Source organism: Acanthaster planci, linkage group LG18, assembly GCF_054643075.1.
Source record: "Acanthaster planci isolate LZ-2023a linkage group LG18, COTS_SCS, whole genome shotgun sequence".
In the NCBI taxonomy this organism is placed as follows: domain Eukaryota; kingdom Metazoa; phylum Echinodermata; class Asteroidea; order Valvatida; family Acanthasteridae; genus Acanthaster; species Acanthaster planci.
In genome coordinates this window covers 1,847,496-1,871,502 of record NC_141794.1, presented here as the reverse complement: position 1 = coordinate 1,871,502, position 24,007 = coordinate 1,847,496, and the positions used below count along the sequence as shown (strand labels likewise).

The following is a 24,007-nucleotide window of genomic DNA, read 5'->3' as shown; positions in this document are numbered from 1 at the left end:
ATTAACTGCCTGATGCTGCCAAAGATATTCCGAAAAAAAGTAGAATAGTAATTAACGAAAGCACGCTCGAGTGATATCGCAATTAAATCCAATTCCATACCATCTACATAGACGGAAGAGCGCGGTCCACTATCAAAACGTTCATTTTATTACGTGTCGTTGAACTTGAAAAAAATAACAATGGTCATCCCTTCCATGAAGGCCACTTTCGTTTTTAAGATCTTTTGTTTCCAAGGGTGGTATTGTTTTTTTCACTTTGGATTGAATATTAATTATCTCAAGCTTTATGGAGCCCAGGCGCGGGATATATTATTAAGAGACACATTTCATTTAACGTTGTGTCACCGATGGGAAAAGAAGGAATTATTTATTGTGTACAAGTGTTCAGAGAATTTCGCTGTTCATGGTTTGCTTCAGAAACGGCACATTACTCTGTGCCCTGTATCAGCTGATTTGGAGTAAAGTTTACGGTAGTTACGTCATACATCTCAGCCTGGCTTAGAGTTGCATTTCTTTCACTTGGAGTTAGAGGGGGCTGTGCATGAATGTTAATTGTACAATTATGACAAGTCTCCGATCTATTTTGACAGTTCAACTTTTTCTGGACCTCGTTATTCCAGTCCTACACATCGTCGTTGCCTGCACTCGCTTCAACGATGACCACGACTCAGTCCCTGTCATGTTCACCATTCTCCTGATTGTCGTCAGCTGGTTGCTCACAAACGGCATCTCGTGGGTTTTACTGCTGAGGCACCGCCGAGGCACCAACGCCTCGTCTCCGCAAGACGACTCCGGGCTGGACTGGACAGGCCTGGCGTGTCACCTCTTGCAGTTGGGACCCCTATGGCGGTTTGCCAAGGCGCTCTCCGGGTCGGCCTCCAGCCAGTTCGCCAACCTCATCCTTCTGCACCTCGTTCCAGTTTTCCTTCAGGACCTCCCGCTTTCCGTTCTCGACGTGTACCTCATGCTCTCTGCGAGGAAGGAGTTTTTCATCTTGACGCTTAGTGCAAGCGCCTCAGTCCTCTCGGCTGCCTTAATTCTGAGTTCCTACCGGGAGGAGGTGATACGCCTGACGAGGAAAAGGAAGCCATCTTCCCACGAAACCACCGATACCTCGCAAGATGGCGGTCTAAAAGGTAACATGGTGGATTTTCCCGCTCTCGGTATCTTCAGCAGAGAGGTCGAGAAACAGTTGGAGAACACAGATAACGAAGGTCGAGGCTCTTGCGCTCATTCTTCGGAGAATGCAGGCAGCAAAAGTATTAAACCTTCTGCAGAAGCTCAAAATGTTGAAAAGTGTTCCAAGGTTACCCTGGATGCGATTGTTGAAGAAACGAACCCTCCAACCGAACAGAAATCTCCACACGAAAGTAAGAACTCTGCCCGCCACTGGACGCGCTTCGTGTGGATGACAAGTCTCTTGGTCTCGCGTGTCGTCAGCTTAGCCTCTTTTGCAGCTGTCAAACCGTGGATGATATTTTTGTTAGCAGCCACGCAATGGATTATCGCATTCGCAGGGCTAAGAATCCAGACCTACGTTCAGCACCGCCTTACACGCGACCAAGATTGCAGTGACAGATTTCGGGACGTTGCAACTTCGTACGCGTACGTCTTCTGCTTTCTAAACCTGAAACCTGGGCACGCACTGGCCATGAGTGCTTTCTATCACACCATCATACTTACAGAGAATGTGGGTCTGGTGGCTGTTTTTCTGTGGAACTTCAACGGAGAGAATGTCTACATGGTAGCCGTCACCTCAGTCGCCTTTTCGAGTTTTCTTGTTGCAATACTGCTAATCGTTGTCTTCTACTGTGTATTCAGTGAGCGCGCCTATCTCCTCGTCATCGAGAAATGCGCCTGCTGCATCTGGTGGAACAGTGAAAGAAAGAGAAGAGCTGAGGAGAAAGTGGCCCGAAAAGCGGCTAGAATGGAGGCCAAGAAGGTCATGACCCAATGCGGCACTCAGATCAATACCATGGCAACCCACATCATCACCACATTGTCACTGCTACCCAAGGGGCCCCAAGACCAAGGTGACAAAGCCTCGCTGGAGACCAAAAGCGTGCCGGTTATTGCTTTGGAGAAACTTCCTCCAGAGTGGGATCTTGCACTTTCTCAGAGCAGACCGCTACGCAGCCAAGCTATAGCGGCCATTAGCCACGACGAGTCAAGGCCCCAAAATGTTTCGTTCTCAGTGGACGCCTTTGGCGAAACACCGTCTGATAAAATGAGGCAGGAACACCCCGCATCCTCTCCCCCAGTGTTATCTGAAGATTCATCTGGCGAACTCAGCTTCCCCGTAACAACTGAAAACAATCATCTCCCACTCCCCCCTCCTCTGTTCCTGCTCACGCCACCGACTGTTTCTTCCAGATTTCGTCGGGAAGAGGGAGGCCGCTCCAATGCAGGATTCTCTGCCGAGGTTACCGCCGAAGTGCACGCCGAACAGCGCCCTCCCGGGGGAGCAACGACTATGCTACCCACACCGCCGGAAACTGCCCCAATTGGCTCATGGACACTTGCATCATCAGCAGAACCAGTGACCCTGGAAGCGGCGGAAGCGTTCGGTGAAATCTTGCTCGATGAAAATCTTGATATTTGTGAATCTTGGAAACAGTCTTGCCTGGAATAATACTCATTCCATATTAAGAATTCCTGCCAACACTAAACAGTGAAATTGTTAACAATGAAACTGTTGTAACATTGAGAGATAGGAAGATATTTAAAATCACCCAGTGCTTGAATTAAAGTTTGCCAAAGACATTTAACAAACGCAATACTGTGAGATATGTTTGAGACAGTAAGTTGTTTGAACTGCGAGATTTCGTGTGTTCCCGTGGGAATATGATTATACTGTGTTGGTCATCATTTCAGGAGACATTTAGTAAAGTCCTCATTTTAAAAGAATTTATCTCGAAGTGGTTTAAGATTTGATTTTTTCACAGTCACTTTTTTTTTCAAAATCAATGAACGCAGTTTCATGGACATCATGTGACCTAATGGCGTCTTCAGACGTCAGCGTGCTCCTCTTTGCTTCCCGGTGGTGACGTCATACAGCGCGAGCCAGGCGATATCGTGAGCGTCGCTTCGCACGAGCGACCTCGGCGGACCCGTCGATCAACGGTTTGCGGAGCTCTCTCCGATGATGTGGGGAGACGGTGGGTCTAAAAGTGAAGAAACAGCGGTGCGCACTGCGTGTTGCATGCGAGCATGGAATTAGGGCCTGGCATGTAGGCACTCGCTCAGGAAGGTCAGAGAGACTCAACGTCAACACGCGCGCACAACGCAAGACTCTCATCATCATCACCATCACTGAGGAGGGAAAATAGTCATCATGGCGGAGATGATCATAGCAGAGTACAAGACGTCCTCGGGATAAGACTTAGACCGCGTTAAGATAAGATCTCCTGCTCGTTTGAACACGGATTTACCCGGCAGCTAGAGGCAACAGACGGAAGACTACAAACCATCGCGCCTGCTACCGATTCAAGTGGTTCTTAACATGTCTCCGCTCGATGTGTGACGGATGGCGCATAATAAGGTAGGCATATAGCGTTACGTTGGCATTGTGTGGACGCACAATTAAATTCCCCGTGTAAAGAATACCGTTCCCCTTTGTTTCTGAGTCGGCTTAGGCCGTGTAACGCAGTGTAATTACCACCGTCTCGTGATAACATTTCTTTCGCAAGGCATTAGCATAATTCTTGAGTTTTGTTCAGTCATTCAGCGCCTGTAATTTTGCAAGCGGTTGATGTCTGCATTCATGAACGTCGAAAATCGTGTTACCCCGTGCTCTCGAAATATTTGTCGTCACCGTTGAAATCGATAAATCGGACAGTGCACATGTACAATTAATGATTTTCAAATTCATGCCTAATCGAGAAGTGGGCTTGATTTTCGACTCCTTGATAGAAATACTAATTTGTGAGTTTATTTATTTATCTAACTAAACTTCCTTTACACAGCTGTCCTGGATCGATCTTGAGTGGCTTTTTTTATTTATTTAATTTCGGATTCGGTGTTATTATTGCTTCTGCGAATAGACCATCATGTGGCTTACATGTATGCGTGTTTTGTCTTGCAACCAACATTTTGGGCAATATTACGATTAACGAGTGCTTCTGTGTGAGGTTCCAATGTAAGAAAAAATAAAAGATAATATATTTGTGACCTTTTTTAAAGGAGACACGAAAAATGAAAACGAGATAAATTTTGAAATCTTGATGATGAGACTTCCATATGAAATAAAGCAGAAAGCTGTAGCCAACATGGAGCATGAACTTTAGCTCTTTTTAGAAGAATTTTTCTCAGTTCTGATCAATGCAGTTTGTAATCTAAGGAAAATCAAAGGAAGACAATTCTCTTTGTCAGATCTGTTAAAGGGCTAATGATAGAGCCTACAGGAAAGAAAAATCTAGAGTGGAATGCTGTCATTAAAATTTTCAAGACTTAGGTACAAAATTAGGCCTAATGATTCAACTGAATTTTGAATCAAATTTTTGAAATCTAAACAATTGCCTTTTAGTTACTGCTGGCATTCTGAATGTATTTAATTTTGAAATAATATAGCTGGAAACAGATCAGGGAATTTGCCATATGTTTCTTTCTAGACATTTTATACGCCTGAAGAGAGAAAAAAAGTAGCTGAATTTTTACTTTAAAAATTACATTGATGGAGTAATGTTAAAACTCACATCAAGGGCTCCACTCACTTTCATAATCGGAAGGAACAGCGTAATAATTATCGTATGCGAGTGGGAATGTTGGTCAGTCGTTTGCCCTGAGTGCTACGGCGCGCCAGGCTGTCTTCAACGTAGTCCGAAAGGTACGCCAGCCGAAGGCTGAACATGATTGCATGCGCCTCACTCCCGCCCGGACAGATATTGCGAGAGGCATTTACACCGAATAATTCATTTTTCCTCAGGCGCACGAGAAGATGTTGTGTAAAATTAATTAAAATATACCCCGGGGGGTAAAGACCTCACTTTTACAGTCCAGCGAGGGGGGGGGGAGACTGATCGGGGAGAAAGCATGGATGTAATTTTATACGTGACTTCCGACGTAGATGTAAGACTCACGTAATGTCGAAGGTAGGTATACGTTGTGGCTTCCAATTACCTTTTGTGTGTGATTTGTGTGCTGTTCATTTTTCTCAGTGTCACCTCGGAAATTTTCGCTTTACCAAAGCAGGTATTTTTTCTGTCAGTAAGAACAAATATTACTATATTATTTGATTGGATACGGCTGTCATATTGCTGAGAATTCATCTGGCCGATCTAAGATTTCCCTCGACAGTGGTTTGTGACGATTGCATGACTTCTCTCGTTTTTCCTCCCCACACATTAAGGATTTTTGCATACTGTAAACAAAAACCCCGAGGGCAATGTTGAATATTCAAATGTGACTCGGCCGGATGATGAACACAACGATTAGATGCTGTCACGTGACCAGCCCAGCTATCATAAAATATTCCAAGGTTGCTCTTCAAGTTAGCGGAATGCAGCGAGATTTTAGTCATGTTTTATTGCTTTACTAATTAATCAGCTGGGAATTTGTGCAAAGGATGCCTATTAAATTTCTTGTGCATATCTGATGCACCGAGTCTTCCTATTTTCGGTACAATTCGTTGCAATGTTAGCAATGATACGATTGCTCGATTCATCCCTCTGTACCAATTCCTTTCTGAGGGTCTCCTTAATCATCAAAGTACCTGATTTCTTATACACGCCACTGCATTTTGACCTGTTTCTATCAGAAATCTGAACCTGATCCTTTACTTATACAGGGGCATCATGGGGCATGTCAAAACTTGAAAAATCAACCTTCCTGCATTTTTTCCGAAGTGGATATAAGCTTTGGCTCAGCGGTGTGCTATATTACAAATGTTTCAGCGAGATTCTTGCCCGAGGAATGCGTTTTATTCCTGCCGGCTTTAGCGACCTCGTAACGACCTCTCGTCTGCACGGCCTTGTCGTTGACGAACAGGATGGTGCGTCAAGCACGCTACAGCACACGGCGAAGTAACGAATTGGCCACGGTTGTCAAGCAAACGGTCTCCAACCCCCAACTGAACTAAGTTGCCGGAGCCTGTCTGATTGAGAGTAATGACTTTGCATAGCCAGGGCAAAGGAACTCTACGCAGAGAATCACTCAATACTTTTGTACAAAAGCTGCAGTGAATGCCATTTCTTCACATCACGAAAATGTTCTTGGGCTAATGCCTTTTTACATGATTATGCACGTGGCGTGTTCACTTCGGTACTGTAGAGGCCAACATCCTGATGACGTCACATTAACAGTTCACAGGCACCGTATACATGTCTAATGCACGGCTTAACACTACGTTTGGTGCACGTTAATTAATTGTGTTCACGGCACTTGTCACAACACGGCGAGCAAGCTTGAACAAGTTTCACACGATGCTAGCTGTTATTTCAAAGAACTCAGGAAAAATCTTTTTCGGCTCATTTAAAGTGAACCTATGATGTTTTGAGAATGTCGTCACACTGACGGGGACGCACTACTCAAAGCATTTAAAAGGAACTTTTTAAGTTTCTCAATAGGCACAGTTCTGCCGTATCAACTCCTTTCTCATCCGCACAACTTAAACGCCGTTTCGAGTATTTCGACAAGATATATATATGGGGCGTCCAATGATGGAGCATCGTGATTATACCGACTCGGATGTCATTCATTTAGATTAAAGAACGTGAAATTGGTACATGTATTTGAGGAAAAGTCCACTAATGTCCCTTCTCTCGTTACCTTTCTGTCTGACACCCTCAGAGAAAGAAGGATCATTCCAACCGTGAAAATGTGCACTATCCACTAGCGGACATCAAGGTTAACCGGTAAAGCGACCGGACGATTTTAATATTTCAGGGGCTTTCTCCACTTAGAGTTATGAATTAAAAAAGGGATTTCGTTGTTGCAATATCAAGAAATACGGACCGCGAGGTTACAGTAGTTCGCCTGCATATAATGCGCTGGGGTCCCTTCAGAAGCACGAAAATTTACATAAGTTCCTGAAAGGTTCGGTGTTGCGTTATAAGACTTAGTGTGGGACAAAAAAGCCGTGTCGGAATTTTTTTTTCAGAAGTATATGGTTTACCAGGTTGTATCGCAGTGAACGCTTGTCAATAATTTCCCGCTGTGGCCTTGACACCGAGTTTTCATCAGACTCTGATAAGTAATGCATGTTGCCGTGGCAACGAGGAGTAATTTCTTGGTCGCGCCTTTTGGGGGGAAGTGAGAGGCCTTCGTCTGCCAGTCCGCTCCGAGCAAGGCAAACCGAATTCAGGATCACTGCTGTGTTTCATTCCCGTGAGGAATGCCCAGAGATGAAAATCGATTTCCGACAGTCTACCAGAGGAGGTCTTTATTCTCGCCTGTGCCACTTAATAATACAGAGTATGCGTTTAGTCGCCTTAATTTCCCACAAATTTTATTTCTATTTATTCTCTCATCTCTGCCCCTCATATTTTCCAGGACGTTGTATATAATATTGTTGTTTTATTCCTTCCAGTTCGGCCAATCACCACTTTTTCTCAGGAATCGATTTGATTTGACGTAGAAACACAATTTTAAAAAAAGACGCTTTTGTCCTCGTGAGTTTTTGGGGTGTATAAAATTAGTCCTTTTTATTTTAAACGACATGTCATTTTCTGTGTGGATCAGTATCTGAATTTTTTTTGTCATCTCCATCGAGGGTCTTTCCATTCAACGCCTCTGTTGGTGTATGCCCTTTGCGTAGTTCGCAATGTGCGTCGTGCATCGTGAAGCGCATGGCATCAAGATGCATATTCGTCACATCGTTTTCCACGCTTCATACTTTCACATCTTCTTTCGCATCACTGAGCGAAACAGCATCAGTTTAGCCATACAAGGAAGTCGATCAAAATATCTGTCTTGCAAATAGATTAAAGGGCTAGGGACGGGGGTCGGCTTCGTGACGTACACCGCAACCTTTTAAGGGAGCACACAGTCGCTTTAATTAGGTTAAGAATAAATCGACTTTCCACGAGTCAGCAAGTCAAAAATACCCCAGTATCTGGCATTCAAGGAGCATGATAGACTGGTGCCTGGTCGTGTTAAGACGTCGTTGACGTATGCTGTGCAAATACTGTTAGGGTACACTGTCTTGTACTGCGTGGTTCCTGCATAAAAAGGCTGCTTCCAAGGCTACGGCTTGAATGAAATAGCACAGACACGTATGGGAGCCACCAGCTAGCGCCTGACAGTCACTATCCATACACGTATTCTGGTTACGAAGGACCTCCTCGTAGTTGATTCGAACACCCCGGAGAAGTCCATAATGTTTCATTTTAGATACAAAAATCTTGTCATTTCTCCTCCGTGGGATCAAAAGAGACTTTCTGAGGCCAGTAAAGGCAGTAATACGTTTTGTTCGGCACATGTCTGTTGTTAAAAGTTTGGAACACGAGTTCTTTCACATGTACATCTAAGGCGTAGACACTATGCGCCGAATGAATTGGAAATGCGCTTTGCATGCCCAGCAAATCCAGCTGCGAATGACGGTTACGTCACTAGACGTAGAGATAGCGCCCTCTGAAGGTATGTGACACGTTACCGAATCTGGTGCTAAACGGCACTCGCATACGCACACGTGCTCAAACTCAAGGTGCAATTCTTCGATGGTATTTGACGCCCAAGAGCCCATACATTCATGCAGTTGGCTTGAGAAAGTGTTGCAGAGTGGAAGAAATGCCCTAGAGACTACATGCCTATCTGGCGCCGTGTTCACAGTTTTGCATCGGTGAATACGGGCGTCACCAGGAGTTTTGTCCTGGGACCGAAGCACTTTTTATCGGGGGGGGGATTTCTGGGGCGGGGCAAAGCACTTATTAGTAACAAACTGATAAACCATCAGCTGTTGAAGGGGCTAATTTTTAGATTTGTTCCAAGCAAATTGTTGATTTTCATCCCCTTTCAAATCTTCTTCATTTCTTTCGCTTTTACAGTTCCACTAGCCTGTATTATTTTTTTCTGGGGAAGGGGCAGGCATCCACCTTTCTCCACGACACCCGTGTTGATTATTGACATCCGTTGTACCGGATGCAAGGGTGACCTGGTTTACCATCGGACCATGCGGTTATAGGGAATGAAGGCGCGAAGAGCATTAATTTTGAATTTCATAGGAGTCAGAGAGGTACAGGGGATCAGGTTACATTTTAGACGGTTTACTTGGCTGCCACCTTGCAGACCGATGCTTTTGTTGCACAGTGTATGCACAAAGGAGGTTTCCATGTAGAACGAAAGAACTGCCCTACAAGATGGCTACCATGCAAAACCTCTACACGGAGCTACGGCTGCCGTGAAGTGGGGTGCCATATAGCGCAGCACAAATTGCTGGCGGGAAATGGGTCACATTAAGCTCTCGAACAAAGGCGAGCTGACATGTGGAAAGTGCGATATTGTTTGTCTACCGAGAAATACGACGACTGTCTGATTAACATCGAAAGTACGACCGAACATGCTGCACGTGCGCCATATGGTTTATAATTTTATAAACAGTACAGTACTTGTCACGGAAGCACATAGGTGAAGCACCTTTCTGTACCATTCAGCCTGTGGTTGTGAACATGTAACATGTCAATTTCAAGTCGTGGATAACTCATTCTTAATTAATTTCTTCAGTTACCATGGTACTGATGTATTCGTTGAGTGCAGACAGATCAAAGTGTGCGATTTCGTGCAGCCCAAAATGTGTCTGAAACACAGAAAACACATGAAATTTTACGTAGCCTACTGTGGAAAGCCAACATCGGAGCTTGTGTCGTTGGTATGGTACCCACTCAGTACGGCGGAAAACTGACCCGAGTGACTTGTTCAGGACAACTGCAATGTTTGATTAAGGCCAAACACGGCTACCTCCTCTCGACGAAGCAGGAAAATGAATTTCAGTAATTTCAAACGGTAGAGTGCCGGAATTCAGATCCGATGACGTGGGCGTGTGGTTGCTGAGCAGATGTCAACGAGGCTGGGAATGGAGAGACACCAAGGCTTTCCAAGGCCAAAGATACACACAAAATACACGCTCAAAGCCCTGATGGACTTTGAGGCCAAACAGCCATTACCAGGCGGGATTTGCAATTCGTAAATTCCAGGCCCTCTGAAATTACAAGCATAGTGCCAATTCAGTGATGTCGCTTTCGGCTAGACGTATAGGCCTACCCGTACCTGCATTGTTTCCTTCACGCTTCGTCAGTCATATCCGTTAATATACGCAATCTCCTGTACATGTGCACATCCAGCATACAGGCACGGACATCACCGTTCATTTGTATCGGTCGTTTTGTTTAACATCGCAGTGGAATGTTGATGTCTCGTACTGATCGATTATCACATCTCCGTTGTTCCCAGTCAAAGATGAGTAAGGTACGAGATCGAGAGGTGAGATCAGAACGCAGTACATATCTGTGCAATAGAAATAAAAATCGCCGAAGTTGGTGTATCTTTATCATAGCGGATCCAGCCACTTAACTGTAAGATAGCATGGTACATGTATATCGTAGCTGGTATGGCCAAAGTAATCATCAGGCATAGGTGACTTCCGATTGCCCGTGCGTCCAGTGTAACAAAACAAGAGAAATGAAGTGGTTTACCACGACGGTATGTGCAAGCACTGCAAAGTTAGGTTTTCAAAAGAGCTTTTTCATTAATCTTGAGAACGTGTAATGCTGGCGACTTATGCAGCGTAGCGTTTCGTATGGGACCCGCCTGGCACGATCCTACCACCGTTCTGTTGTGTTTGGTATCAAAGTCGGGCACTGTGTCAGACATGTTTTCTCCGGAATTTCAAGTAAAAACTGTGTGCATACCATCATCACCCTAGAACGATTTTGTTTCTCTCTCGTGGCCTATCTCACTCATAGTTGACAATCACATTTTTATTTGGTGTGTTCAGGCCAACGAGCCGTCTGCCCAACATATGTTAATCATCGTCGTTACAAGTCAGTGATATTTAGTTTCTGATTTCATTTGCAGACGAAGTATGCTGAAAACGTGCCTCGGCCAACGTGCGAGACCAGAAGACGAAAAGGTTGTCGTGTGAGTTTGCGGCTGAGCGGGAGGCTATGGATAGGGGACGCCATGAAGTCTACGGTTTCCTGCTCCGATGGCGCTTCTCGAGGAATCGCGAGAGATGTACATGTGCATGGGATTAAAAGTTGAACACCGCGCTGTCAGCTGACCCATTTACTGACTCGCCTGCCAACGGACTGCCACCAAGGCGCGAAGGTGCGCTTGCCATTTTGAAAATGTAATTGCGTGCACGACGAAGAGTTAAGGTACTGCCCTTCGCAGATGATCCAGTCTGGAAGGAGTGTACATGTATTCCCTCCTCGGTTGCCATTGTAAGTTCAATAGTCTCCAGGAACCTTCTATGAAACAGAGAAAAAAACGACTTCAACACTTCGGTCAGCTCGCCTTCGTTTCTCCCCGACTTTAATTTAGCGGACCAGTCCTCCAGGGAAATCACCAGGCGGGACCATCCAACTACACTCGTAGCATCGTAAAGCCTCACCGTAACAATGCCGTAAATGACGCCTCCATGCACTGTTCATGCAGCGAAAAGGAGCACGCGAAAGGTAATGGGATATCTCGGAGATGAGTGTCCTAGAAGTCGAACCTTTCGTTGAGGAAAGAGGTCGTGAATCACTCGCGGCGACCTTAAGCATATATGCTGGAATAAAAAGATTGATTGTACTTCAATTTCGTCACCCCGAATCTACCAACAGAAATGTGAAACACGCGGGACCAAACTACATTGGCTTGCGAACAATCTACCAGTCGAGCTCTGGTTCGAACAGAAGAAGTGGCTGACTAGAAGCGGATTGGGCTCTTCTTCCCGGGAACAACAAACAAGGAAAAAAGCCGCCATGTCCTTTACGCGGGAGAGGTCCAGCTCCCGGACGTCCAGCCTGCCAGACCCCATGGCGATCATCAGTCAGCGCGCCAAGTCTAAGCGGGTGATTGTCAATGTTGGCGGTGTACGGCACGAGGTAAGAAAAGTTCTGACACGATCATATATTTATCAGCTGGTGCCAGGAGTTTTCGAGATTCCTAAAAAGATGTCACAGTTTATTTATACCATGTTATAATACCAAATTTGCTCACAGGAAAACAGTAGCATGAGAAACTTAGAAATTTTCATGATGTGACAATGATGTTCATTCTCACATTGTCTTGAATAATCGTTCATTGGATTAAGAGAAAGCTCCTTGAAATGCAGTGTCTGGTCATCCATTGAATATAGAGGAAAGAACTTTAGGGTAGTGTATTTTCAGAACAAGATCTTACACCGACGACAGCTGCTTATTACAAGACGTCTCCATGTTTCCCTCGCAGGTGATGTGGCGCACTTTGAATCGTCTGCCCCGCTCTCGCCTCGGCCGGCTACGCGACTGCACCACCCACGAGACCATCATGGCCATCTGCGACGACTATATCCTGCTGGACAACGAGTACTTCTTCGACCGCCACCCGGCCTCCTTCAACTCCATCCTCAATTTCTACCGGACGGGCAAGCTCCACCTGATCGAGGGCATGTGCCCCATCTCCTTCGCCAACGACCTGCAGTATTGGGGCATTGACGAGCTCTACCTGGAGACGTGCTGCCAGCACAAGTACCACCAGAAGAAGGAGCAGCTCCGGGAGGAGGAGAAGCGGATCGCCGAGAGCCTCCGGGAGACCTACCAGGAGAACTTCGGCACCGGATGCTGGGCCAAACAGAGAAAGAACCTCTGGGATCTCATGGAGAAACCAAACTCCTCCAAAGCTGCCCGGGTAAGTCTCATCTGTAACCAGGACGTAATGGCATCTTGCTCAAGTTGGAACTTAGGAAAACTATAGCAAAACAATGTAACGCATTGCACCTATTCTGACACAGAATTTGGCCCTCGAAAACATTGTAATTAAAGGTTACAGATCTGTATTCATGCTGATTCCCAGAGTATGCCAACAGTCAGAATAAATGAATAATTAATTAGAGAATTCCCACAATAATTATGGCCAACTGAAAACAGGCACATGAATCTGAAACACACGGTGCATTTCGCTGTTTACCAACAAAAATATTCCACTGTAAGATCAAATAGACTTGTTTAGTCTGCATGTAGGTGGAAGATTTCTCTGAAATGCTGTTCTTAGTCTTCCACATTTTAGAGCGCTGAAGAAACGTCTTTTTATTTCGCGTAATTCTGTAAGTCAACTGTGTGCTGCTTCTGTGGTTATTTTGCCTTCCATCCTGTTTTTAAAAATCTCGTTACATATGGCTCGTTCCGAACCCTATTTGTTATAGGGGTCTTCTCTGATAACGTGATGAACTCAATGGACACTCCTGGTCAAATTCACTCAAGCACAGGTGCACGGAGCACGCGGGAAAACACTTCTAATCTACATGTATGCCAAGTTGCTTACAACGCTCAATTTGTCCTCCGCGCGACCTTCGACGGAAATTAAGACTGAAAGTCTCTGTAATTTGAAGTCACTGGCGTGCTTTGTATGACACCTTGTCACGCACAGATGAATCGAATGACAGGCTTTGGGAATATGCAAATGAAATATTCATGGTGAGTTCTGGGGGGGGCACTGGTGGGCGAGATCTTGCCACACAGTCGTGACCAGCTCCGCGGGGGAAACGCAGGCACCTTCTCGGTGCGAAGTGGTTATGCAATTTTCGGATGCAACGTGCTTCGCTGAGCGTTTACCACCGTCGTCATTTTGTTGTGGACATATTGAGATGGCATGCACGTATAATTTGGGGCCCAGCTTTGTAAAGGGGCACAAAACTGGCCGGTGGTCGCGATGTCCAGAGCAAAGAATCGGCAGAGCATGGTAACATTTGAAAAAAATTAAATTCCTAATTCATATTTATCAGAGCAAAAATTGTACCTGTTTGCTTGATGAAACCACGCACCATTTCCTTTGGAATTTCTGAACTTCCAAAGAATATAGCCCTTAACATGACGCACTACACACGCTTGAAATGCGTATATATTGTATACACGTATTGCATACAAACATAATGGTGCTTGATGGTAAACGATCGAGGTGCATCTGTAATCGTCGTGGAAACAACCATGAACAGTCATAGCCCCAGGACAGTTCAGGGATTTTTTTTTTCAGCAGTGTTCTCGGCATCAAAAATATCCCCTTGGCTACGACACAGACGTCTCGAGAATTCTGAATGATAATTAGTTCAAACGCAAATACGTTCTAGCCCCTCCACTCTGAGAAACATTAATGAATTTCTGGGGGGGGGGGAGTGACCACGAGGTTGAGAGCAGGCCATTGCTTTTGGTAAGGACGTCATTCTGAGCACCGTCCACGATGTGGTTTCGGGAATGGGCCTACAGGTTGCCCCCAGTGTGCATAGAAAGGTCGCCGGTACTTCAGGGAAAGCTCATAGCGTTCGGGGCGTTCTTCTCTTAATGGTTGGAAGCAAGGGCACAGACTGAGGGTATGCAACAGCACGTCAGTAAAAATGTGATATCAACAAGGTCTATTTGTTTGTCATGTTCTGTTAAAAGTCAAGGGGCGTATGAAATTTACCTTAGATCAAATAGAGAGAGACACTGAAGACATCAAGGGCGGATCCAGGGGTGGGCAACGGGGGCCGTATAGCACCCCCAAAGAGAGCCATTTTTTGTCTGTGAAAAAAAATACAGAAAGGCGTTCTTGTAACTTTTGTTTGTCTGAAAAAAAGCAGCCTTTGAAATTCCAACCAAGATGTCAAATCGCACAAACGTCAATCAATCCTGTGTGGTGAACGTCGCTGCATTCTGTCTCTTGTACAAAGTGGATTTTCTTGAGAGCTTATTTCTTAATAAGGCTGTGGAGGTGATTTACACGGGAAGATAAATAAAGCACATTTTCGACCCTGAATTTGGAAAAAATTGTACATTGAAAATCAGGGAATAGAACTGAAATATGAGAGTCCTTTCGTTTTTTCTATTTATTTTTTGTTCATTTTTTCCCGTTTACTGGACTGCCAGGCTGAATTTTGTGACGTCACATGAAATGCAATAATTTTTGCCAAACCCTGTTACTGGGGTAGCACTTGGTGCTCGAAGTTAGACTGGTCGACTTGCCGAAATGAGGTGTCTTGGGTCAAGATTGCTAAAAACGAAAGTACTGGAAACTGTGCGTGATTAGACAAAGATAAATCCAACACACTCTTCTACTGGAGGTAGAGTAGATAGTTGTGAACACAGTTCTGAAAACGAGGCTAGCCTAAGATGGGGAGAGTCAATACTGGCGATTCACAATAGTGTGCCTCCAAGACAGGTTTGCAACACTTTGGCCAATCACATGTACAATGCGTGAAATCTGTCGACCCAATGTGCGTTTTGAAAGGGTCGACAGATTTTGTACGTTGTGATTGGCCAGCGACATTGCATACTCTTGGAAGCGCACTCCTTGCGAATCGTCCGTATTTGTACAGGTATTAATCTCCTTAAAGCTTGCTAACTTCAGCGTCTTCACACAGCCGAAACACCGCAGTGTTTTGCCCAACGGTGACGCAGCGTGTCAAGAGGTAGCATCGATATATCGTGTGGTTGCTGTAACTCAACGCAGCAATGGCGCACAGTCTCGTTTTAAGAACGATTACATATGCGAGATCGATGGCGCGTGTTCCCATCCCTGATTGCCAGGCGTGCACGTACGGAGCTTTACGATGCTGTAACGGATGCAACTGGCATGATCCTCACGGGCCTCCAAACAAATTGACCTGCGTCTCCGCCGAGGTTTGCCCGCTGCCCGGTCCCTATATTTGCAATTATAATGGACGTTTTGTCACTGAGGACTATTCCGGGGGAAATGGAACACGATTTTTGCGCGGGTCTAAAAGTGGCCCCCGAGTGTGTGCACGCGTGTAAGAGGCATTCCCGCTGTTTGTTACGGTGACATTATTTTCAGGTGCTGACAGTCCGTAGAGATATTGTACACTTCTCTGAGATTGTTGACCTAAAAAAAGAGGCGAATGGGGACTCGGAGAAGCCAAATATAGGTTAAGCCCAGGCCAAATTTATGCAACTCGGGAGCTGCTGTTACAGAGTACGGAATATACCAAAAGAAGTACTGGGTATTAGCAAAGGCATAAGAAATGGATAAATTAGTTACAACTGTCAGTAATTAAGGTCTAGCTATATTTTTATACCTACAATTCTAAATGGATCCTCTTGTTTGAAGAAAACGTTACTGGGCTCACGGTCAACCGCTCTTACGTGAAGTGAAATACTTAAGCGTCACAAATTTGAATCAATGTCAACAAGAATTAATTTTTATGTTTATGTTTACCCTAAACTGTAACTTACATGGCTATAATTCGTACCAGTCCGCTGACATACATTCTCACATATATCTCAACATAGAACATCTACTTTTAGATACAATGTCAAATATTCCGGACCTAAACTATGGAATAGCTTACAGATTTCTAACAGATGTTTAAGGCCTTTCAGCTCCTTCAAGCAGAAAGTTAAGTGTTATTTTATGTAATAGATTTCATGCGTCCTAGTCTCCAGGGTCCCAGTTTGATGTGTGATTAAGTGTAACTCCTTCCCGTAGCTCTTTCGTTCATCACTATTTTTATTTTGATGCTCATTTTGTATATGTAATGTTTTCTCTGTTTAGATTTTGTTGTGTTTTTTGTATTCTCTTGTTTGTTTCTTGTAATGGCATGCCTGACACAAGCTTTGCATTTTATAATATGGTTTTTGCCACCTTTAGTGGCCTATTCATCTCATACATTGTTAGTACCTGCGTATTTTGCCACGAGGAGGAAGTAAATGTAACGTAATGTAATTTGCTGAATTGAGCACTCTCATTAAAAGTTTTTAATAATAAAAATGACAAATTATACCGACTTACAAAATGTTTTTGAAGGATCCACGCAGTGCCGTTTAAAAGTGTAGCCCTGGAAAATGTATCTGTTTGTTCTATAGACCCACAAAAGAACTGTTGCTTTCCATTTAAAAAGTATTTTGGCTGTTTCATTTCTCAGATAAATTTAAATTTGCGTATTCATGAGCAAAGAGCAGGCAGCTACACGTAGACAGGTACCGTTTTAACTCACGTCATGAAGTTCGCATGCATTAAGTCAAAAACGGATCCATAATAATGCCTGGATTTTTTTATCATAATAAATGGTAAACGTGGTGGATGATCGAAGGGGCTTGACTTTCGAAAGCCAATCGCACTGACGAAGATTACACTTCACAGAACCTGAACCCTAACAACCCTGCAGGAAAAAGCTCAGCACTGGTACAGAAGAACAGTGTAGGATTCAAACTCTAGAAACACTGCTTTGTGAATGAAATTCCCAGAATTCGAATCGCTGTTGAAATTAAGCTTTGGTACATCACCGATTCGTCTCATATTCTTCGCTCTCTGTATGTAAGTACACAGCCAAAGCCGGCGTCACAAGGTGTATTGTAATTGCTGACACGGTGAAATGTTTGCCTACCTTATCGCCAATTTTACTTGCAATTAAGTAGCGCCCTGCTGACGGGAGCTCCCGAGGTTTAAATGACGTCCCTTCAGCCCGAGGGGCGATGAAGCTAACGTTCGATTCGCATGTTCAAGCGCTTCTCGGTGTTCGCGACCGATGTGTGAGATATTTTGAAATGTGGGAATCAATCTTTAACTTGTTTTGTGTGGTAACAGTGCAGGGCTGAGGATCCTCTGAGCCTCTGGTGTGTTGGGCTTGGGTTTAAAAACAATCAACAAATGCTGTTTTTCAGTGGTGAGGGTTGCGCTGTGAGCTGCCTTGAGGGACTACCGAGATGGCGTCTCGAATCAGTGTTCGACTCACCGCATGTAGACATGTGCACTAGATCAGAAAAAAAGCGAGACAAGTCGCCCAGGAACTAACTCGCTCGTCTCGTGCCCAACAGGCTAAGAAATTTACAGCACTAATTTGTTCAAATAATTGGAAGCTATTTTTAACACTGTAATTGTTTCTTTATTTGCACGTGGATTGGTTGGACTCAAGTTACGGAGCTGGTTGTTGGAGATTTTAAATATCAGGAGTATTCCCTTGTTTTTTTAACCCAACCCTGATGTAATGAGTGAAAGTTACATCCAAGAGTTGTTGGTGTTGTTGCTTGGTTGTTGTAAAATGATTCACCTTTAGTTATTCCTCTACTCTGGTTTTTGTTTTCCTAACAGGTCGTGGCAGTCCTGTCTATACTTTTCATCATTTTGTCTACTATCGCCTTGTCTCTGAACACGATGGACTCATTCAAGCCCAAGACGGAGGACCTTAGAAAGCGGGACGCGGACAACGAGTCGCTGGCCTTGGTGGAAAGCGTGTGCATCGCGTGGTTCACGCTGGAGTACGTCCTGCGCCTCATCTCCGCCCCCAACAAGTGGAAGTTCTTCAAGGGCGCCCTCAACATCATCGACCTCCTGGCCATCTTGCCCTACTATATCACGCTGTTTCTCACCGAGTCCCGCGAGAGCGTCATGCAGTTCCAGAACGTGCGCCGGGTGGTGCAGATCTTCCGGATCATGCGCATCATGCGCATCTTGAAGCTGGCCCGACACTCGACTGGCCTCCAGTCGCTCGGCTACACGATGAAGCGCAGCTATAAGGAACTGTTCTTGCTGATCCTCTTCCTTGCCATTGGGATATTGCTGTTTTCCAGTCTGGCTTACTTTGCCGAGAAAGATGTGTCGAAAACCAAGTTTAAAAGCATACCCGAGTCATTCTGGTGGGCTGCCATCACGATGACCACCGTTGGGTACGGGGACATTTACCCGACAACTTTGCTAGGCAGAGTCATTGGATCCGTTTGTTGTGTGTGCGGTGTGCTCTTTATTGCTTTGCCGATTCCTATTATAGTAAATAACTTCTCTGATTATTACCGCGAGCAGGAGCGGCAGGAAAAGGCGATGAAGCAGCGAGAGGCCTTGGATAAGGCCAAAATGAACGGTAGCCTGGTCAGCCTCAATATCAGAGATGTCTGCCTTGATATGATGGACGTCATGGATGACACTGCGCATGTGCTGAAGGGCTCTTATAAGGGCAGCGTGCACTCCCATTCTAGCCCGCATCGTAGCGTCAGTCGTGACGAGACCTGTAGCAACGCATCCGTGGATCTTGGAGCCATTGGGATGGAGCAGCAGTCGCAGCCCGTACGGGAACTGACCAAGGATTCTCTACCTCAGCCCTACAGGTGTGGTGGCCTTGGTGAGCGACCCACCACGCCCAGAGATCGCACCTGTAGCTCCACCACCTACACCGACCACGCCAACAAGCAGAGCTCTAGCAGCTTAGCCTCTGACGCCTTCCCGGACACCGGGCCGACGGAGCGACCTAATGTTTACAGAGCCATTGGTCGCATGGGACTGATTGTAGGCCACTCGGGGGTGGGGATAAGCGGGCAAGACGTGGACGAGTGTCAGAATTTCGGAAGTAGCGCGAGAAAGTCCAGGAAGGGCGAGGAGGTACCGCATCATTGTGATGTGCCTTCCACCGGATTGTTTGGAACGGGGGGAGAAAAAGCTGGTAGGAGAGGTGGAAAAGTACCAGCAAAGAGACGGAGTGCATCAGGCATCTCCGATCTCGTAGTAGACCCATCATGTCCTTCAACCACGGACCAGCCAGCGGAGAGGGGAACTTTGTCACCATTGCAGCACGGACCTGGTAGATCGGTGTCGGAGTCCCCACCGCAGGACCAGAGGCGCTCGCGGGGCGGCACCTCACCAAACGACGCCGAAGACGCCAATGAAACGCAGCCTTTGCTTGGCTCGTATCACCCTGCTGCCGAGAGGGAAGGCACCCCGGCACCTGACGGCCGCGACAAGGAGCCCCTGCAAGCCGTTGGAACGTCCGCTGAAGATCAGGTCATCGTTCAAAAACTGGACGACGGCTTCACCACCACGTGGACCAAAGCTGGGGCTCAGAGTCCCCAGAGGGAGCAGATAGCCCACTCAGTACCGCGGTCCAGGGATAAACCCATCAAACCAGTTCTCAAGAACCCGCCCAACTCCAGTGACGAGCGGCCCTTGGACCATTCGTCCTTCAGCCGCAGGTCCAGCTCTGGGGACAGCCAGACCTCACCAGGCACCGTGTGTAAGCGTGTGACCATCGAAGACGATCGGCGGAGCGTGTCCTCAACAGACTCCGAGGCAAGAGCGGACGGCATGCCCCAGCCTCGACTGTCCAAGAAATCTGCCAGCAAGTGGAAACCCCGGAAATTCAAGCAGAAACCGTCGGTGATCCTCTCTGGAATTGGAAACCTGACCAGCGGACTCCGCATCGGACATGGAAAGTCTGGCCAGAGAAGGACGGGTTCCGCACCGGAGTCGTCGGTTGACACGGACAGGCACTACAGTCGGACCAGTGACAGTGGCACATCGGACAGTGGCACCACTCCACCCCCAAACTCTAAAAGTGCTAAGGGAAAGGGCAGAAGCATTAAATTGCGCCCTCTGGGGTTTCTGTCCCCACAGTCCCCCAAGCAACGTGCCGACGCCACAGCAGTGGGTCCAAGATCGATAAAGGACGTTGATGACAGTGACTCACAACCCCAGCATTCGCCGTCTGTGCAATTCAGTTTGCCCAGTCCTGGTAACTATGGGGACACACCAACGCACAGGGGTCAATCCGAGCACAACACCGAGAGCGAGCACTTCATTTTTCCGCCTCTCATCCAGACGTTGGCGCGAGACGCGGACCAGTCACCGTTGCCCGCCAGGAGCAGTCTTAGCCAATCGCAGCCTTACACCGAGCAGCCCAGCCGTCACGGCCTCGACTCCAGCGCAAAGGAGAGCGTTCCGATGGACGCCCATGATGTGCCGTCGGATTCCAGCTCCGGCTCCTCATCACGGAAATCGCCGTTGGTGATTGGGAACGGGGTGGACCCAGGTCTCGTCCAGTCACCAGGTAATGACGACGCGTTGAGGGATATCACGCTAATAACAGGTGCCGGTTCCAAGCCTACCAGCCCTGGCTCAAGCCCGATATCAAGTAACCACGTAAAACGTGGAACGTTCCATTAATCATTTTCGTGCTTGAACGGAAACCGTTTTGCAGTAGAATCATCTGATCGACTTACAATAATGATTATCCTTTGAGTCAAAATACGATTTCATATTAAATTCGTCGATAGCAATGACCGTTTTACTCTTGGTACATAACACAACCCGCACTTACAATTCAGTGTCTATGTATAAAAGAAATCCCCATGTACATGTACATCCTTGCTAATTCTTCTGTCCACATCTCGTTTTAATGAACCCCTACCCATCGTGTGAGCATCCACCGTGTCAAATCACTTCCTACAATAATGTATTCGCCGTTTTACACAGCTTAAGATAATCACGTACGTAAGAAGGAACTAATCCTCCCGTTGAAGTCTGTCAAAGTCGAAATGCCATGACCATGAAGCAATCTTCCTCAATACATGTGCGTCTTTTGCCTCAGTATTCAAGGTGAGTAGAGTAAATCTATAGAATCTTTGTACAATTAAATTATGACTACGATATCGTCGTTTCCCAGAAATTCTCCGTTTTGGACACCCGCAATATTAACTCTTATTTCTTGAGGTATTGTTGGTTCCAAGGGACCAGTACCAAGGATCTATCAGAATGAGGAAGACAAATACGCTTCTTATTATCCTTTGTGAATAAAAACAAAAAACACAAAATATGGAGGGCCTGGCGTTTCGACCCTTGCAGAATCAGAAATGTGAATTATCTGTGGACCTTTATTTGCCCACACGAGGTATTCAGTGTCAGTAAAAATACTTGCACGACTACACTGGAATGCTTCCTTCGAGCGCCTGGCAGAAACATTCAGCACCGGTATGTTTTTCTCAAGGAACTCGGACGCACGCCACACAGCGTAGAGTTCTTGCAAGAGCAGTAGAACGGAATATTCCTCTTCCGGAATAAGCCATCGCTGCGGTGGTGCCAGGCTCTTGCGCGGGTGGTACTTGCCTTTCTATTTACCTCTTCGACTGGTTGTTTGTCGTGGCTTGCCAAATGCCGGCGCGTCTCCGGTAAAGAACGAGTGCGTGTTAACTCTATCCGCCTTGAGCAGTAGCCAGGGGAGTTACGACCTGGAGAGGGGTGGGTTGGGATACAGCACCATCCCATAATCATTTCCAGTCGGCAAATAGAGCTTCAGTTGGCAAATCAATTCAAAACTGGTACTTGAACGACATACGTTGGTATTTCTCCTGAAACATGAAATGTAGCGTACCACGGATTTTCATTTCACAGGTTGGCGAACAAGTTATTAGTCGTTGAATTGAACCTGGCACCCCACAGAAAATGCCTTCGCCACGTCCCTAGCAGGAACACCCCCCCTTCATAAACGAGGCACGTTGGTGGGGAGTGTTGTCTGTTTTGAAAGTGACGCGACTGCGACGCGTGCTCTCCATAGTTGTTCGTGAATCGGCGAAATGCAGCCCGCCAAAAGGGCCCCCATATAGCCCAGAGCTGGGGATATTGCGCCCTCACTTGGTCCACAGCCTCAGGGTGCGTTTAACACTTGAGATATTGCCGGGGCTTATTATTGTGTCATCCGTAGTCTGCTATACAGAGAAATTTCGAATACCTTCGCTGGCGAAGTTTCTGTGTGTTTTGTGGTCGAGGCTGGCACGGTATAGAAATATTGATGACATTCTTTTTTTTTCTATTCTTTATGTTAAACCGGTCACCGTATTGGTTTTGCCGGTCAGAAGAGAAGCTTTCAACTATAGATGTCTTTCAGTAGTTTTAGATGATGAAATGGGACCGTACATTTAAGTGCCATCACTCCATTTCAATCAGTTCTAACGCGGTATAATGCAAAAGTCAAATACTGGAAAATAGAAACAAATAATACGTGCATGCCTTTGCACTAACACACTAAGCATGCATATGGACAGTGGTTTTGAAAGTAATGTAAGCTTTTAATCCATATAACATTTCAATCCACATGTGATTAACATGTAGATAGTATCGTTTCTACTGAATTGGATGGACTGGCTTGAGTACTTTACCATGCCAAACATCGCCCTCTAGTGGTGAAATTGCAATAATAACTATTTTGGTAATATAGTTTTGAGTGTTGGGCGGTGAGCTCAGTGGAGCGCATGGTTATTGCATTGCTTCGGTGAAGCCTTTCGCTGGTTTACGCTCCTTTGCATTCCTGTCTGGTGCATGCACTGACGGTTTTTGCACTTCAGGCCGATTGTCCCTGGTATCCCCTGTACACCAGGGGCGTAAAGAGCGCCAGTTTACTCGCTGTATACCAGCAGCTTTGTTACTCCAACTTGAAATGTTTCGGGGTAAAATTTCTCTCTCAACTTAGCCCAAGTGTTGCTGAAACGCCCGTGACACTTAAATTCACGTGTTCCTTGTGTAATGTCCACTTACCATATATAACATTGCAGAAACATATATTAATCAACGTTTTTCCTAAACACCCGACATTTAATCAAATGAAATTTCCCAATCTTATTTAATCTCAGGTCAAGATTTGAGTGTAAGTAACTAATGGATGCTTTATATGATATTATCATGAAATGTTTTAATACCTGTAAGAAAATGTAATACTTGTAAACTATTATCTACACCATTCACATTTATATGTAATGTTAACGTAATTTGTATTTTTTCTTTTGCAACATTATATATGTATCAAAATAAATGCATATAAATGTAGGTAGAGTAAATAAAAAAGCATGGCCATGAAAACTAGTAGATTCAATGTAAACCTTTGTTTGAGGAGGACTTTCGACACGCTTGGTGTGCCAGCAAAAGTAGCGCTCCTCTTTTAGTATTTGATGGGCCATTTTGAAATCGTGCTGTCTCCTCACGAGATCCGCTCAGGGTGATTGAATGTACAAGTATCGTTTTGTACTATACCCTACGCTTCAAATCATTACAAAATCGATATATTTTCATCTGTCTGTCCATCTGGCTATGACGGTTGGAATCAACTCAGTGGAATTACTTTACTCGTCAGACATGTTTGCGCCAAATT

The 24,007-nt window shown here is 45.7% G+C and overlaps 1 protein-coding gene across 3 annotated transcripts; it reads left to right on the top strand.

Annotated features, from left to right (window-relative positions):
• Positions 1-1,450: 1,450 nt before the first annotated feature.
• Positions 1,451-23,721, top strand: LOC110980046 (uncharacterized). Of its 3 annotated transcripts, none has more exons than XM_022236340.2 (5): positions 1,451-3,541; positions 11,008-11,609; positions 11,760-12,023; positions 12,370-12,807; positions 18,196-23,721. In XM_022236340.2, the coding sequence occupies exons 2-5, from the start codon at positions 11,562-11,564 to the stop codon at positions 21,031-21,033; spliced, it is 3,588 nt and encodes a 1,195-aa protein (XP_022092032.2). In that variant the 5' UTR covers positions 1,451-3,541; positions 11,008-11,561; the 3' UTR covers positions 21,034-23,721. The 3 variants fall into 3 exon arrangements, with proteins under 3 accessions (XP_022092032.2, XP_022092049.2, XP_022092042.2); XM_022236357.2 differs by lacking the exon at positions 1,451-3,541 and adding an exon at positions 9,389-10,398; XM_022236350.2 differs by lacking the exon at positions 1,451-3,541 and adding an exon at positions 9,389-10,413.
• The last annotated feature ends 286 nt before the right edge of the window (positions 23,722-24,007 follow it).

Coding starts and splice junctions, on each gene's coding strand:
- LOC110980046 (XM_022236340.2), top strand. CDS start 11,562: ATGACGCCTCCATGCACTGTTCATGCAGCGAAAAGGAGCACGCGAAAG. Junction 11,610..11,759: donor CGAAAAGGAGCACGCGAAAG/GTAATGGGATAT, acceptor ATCTACCAACAG/AAATGTGAAACACGCGGGAC. Junction 12,024..12,369: donor TTGGCGGTGTACGGCACGAG/GTAAGAAAAGTT, acceptor TTTCCCTCGCAG/GTGATGTGGCGCACTTTGAA.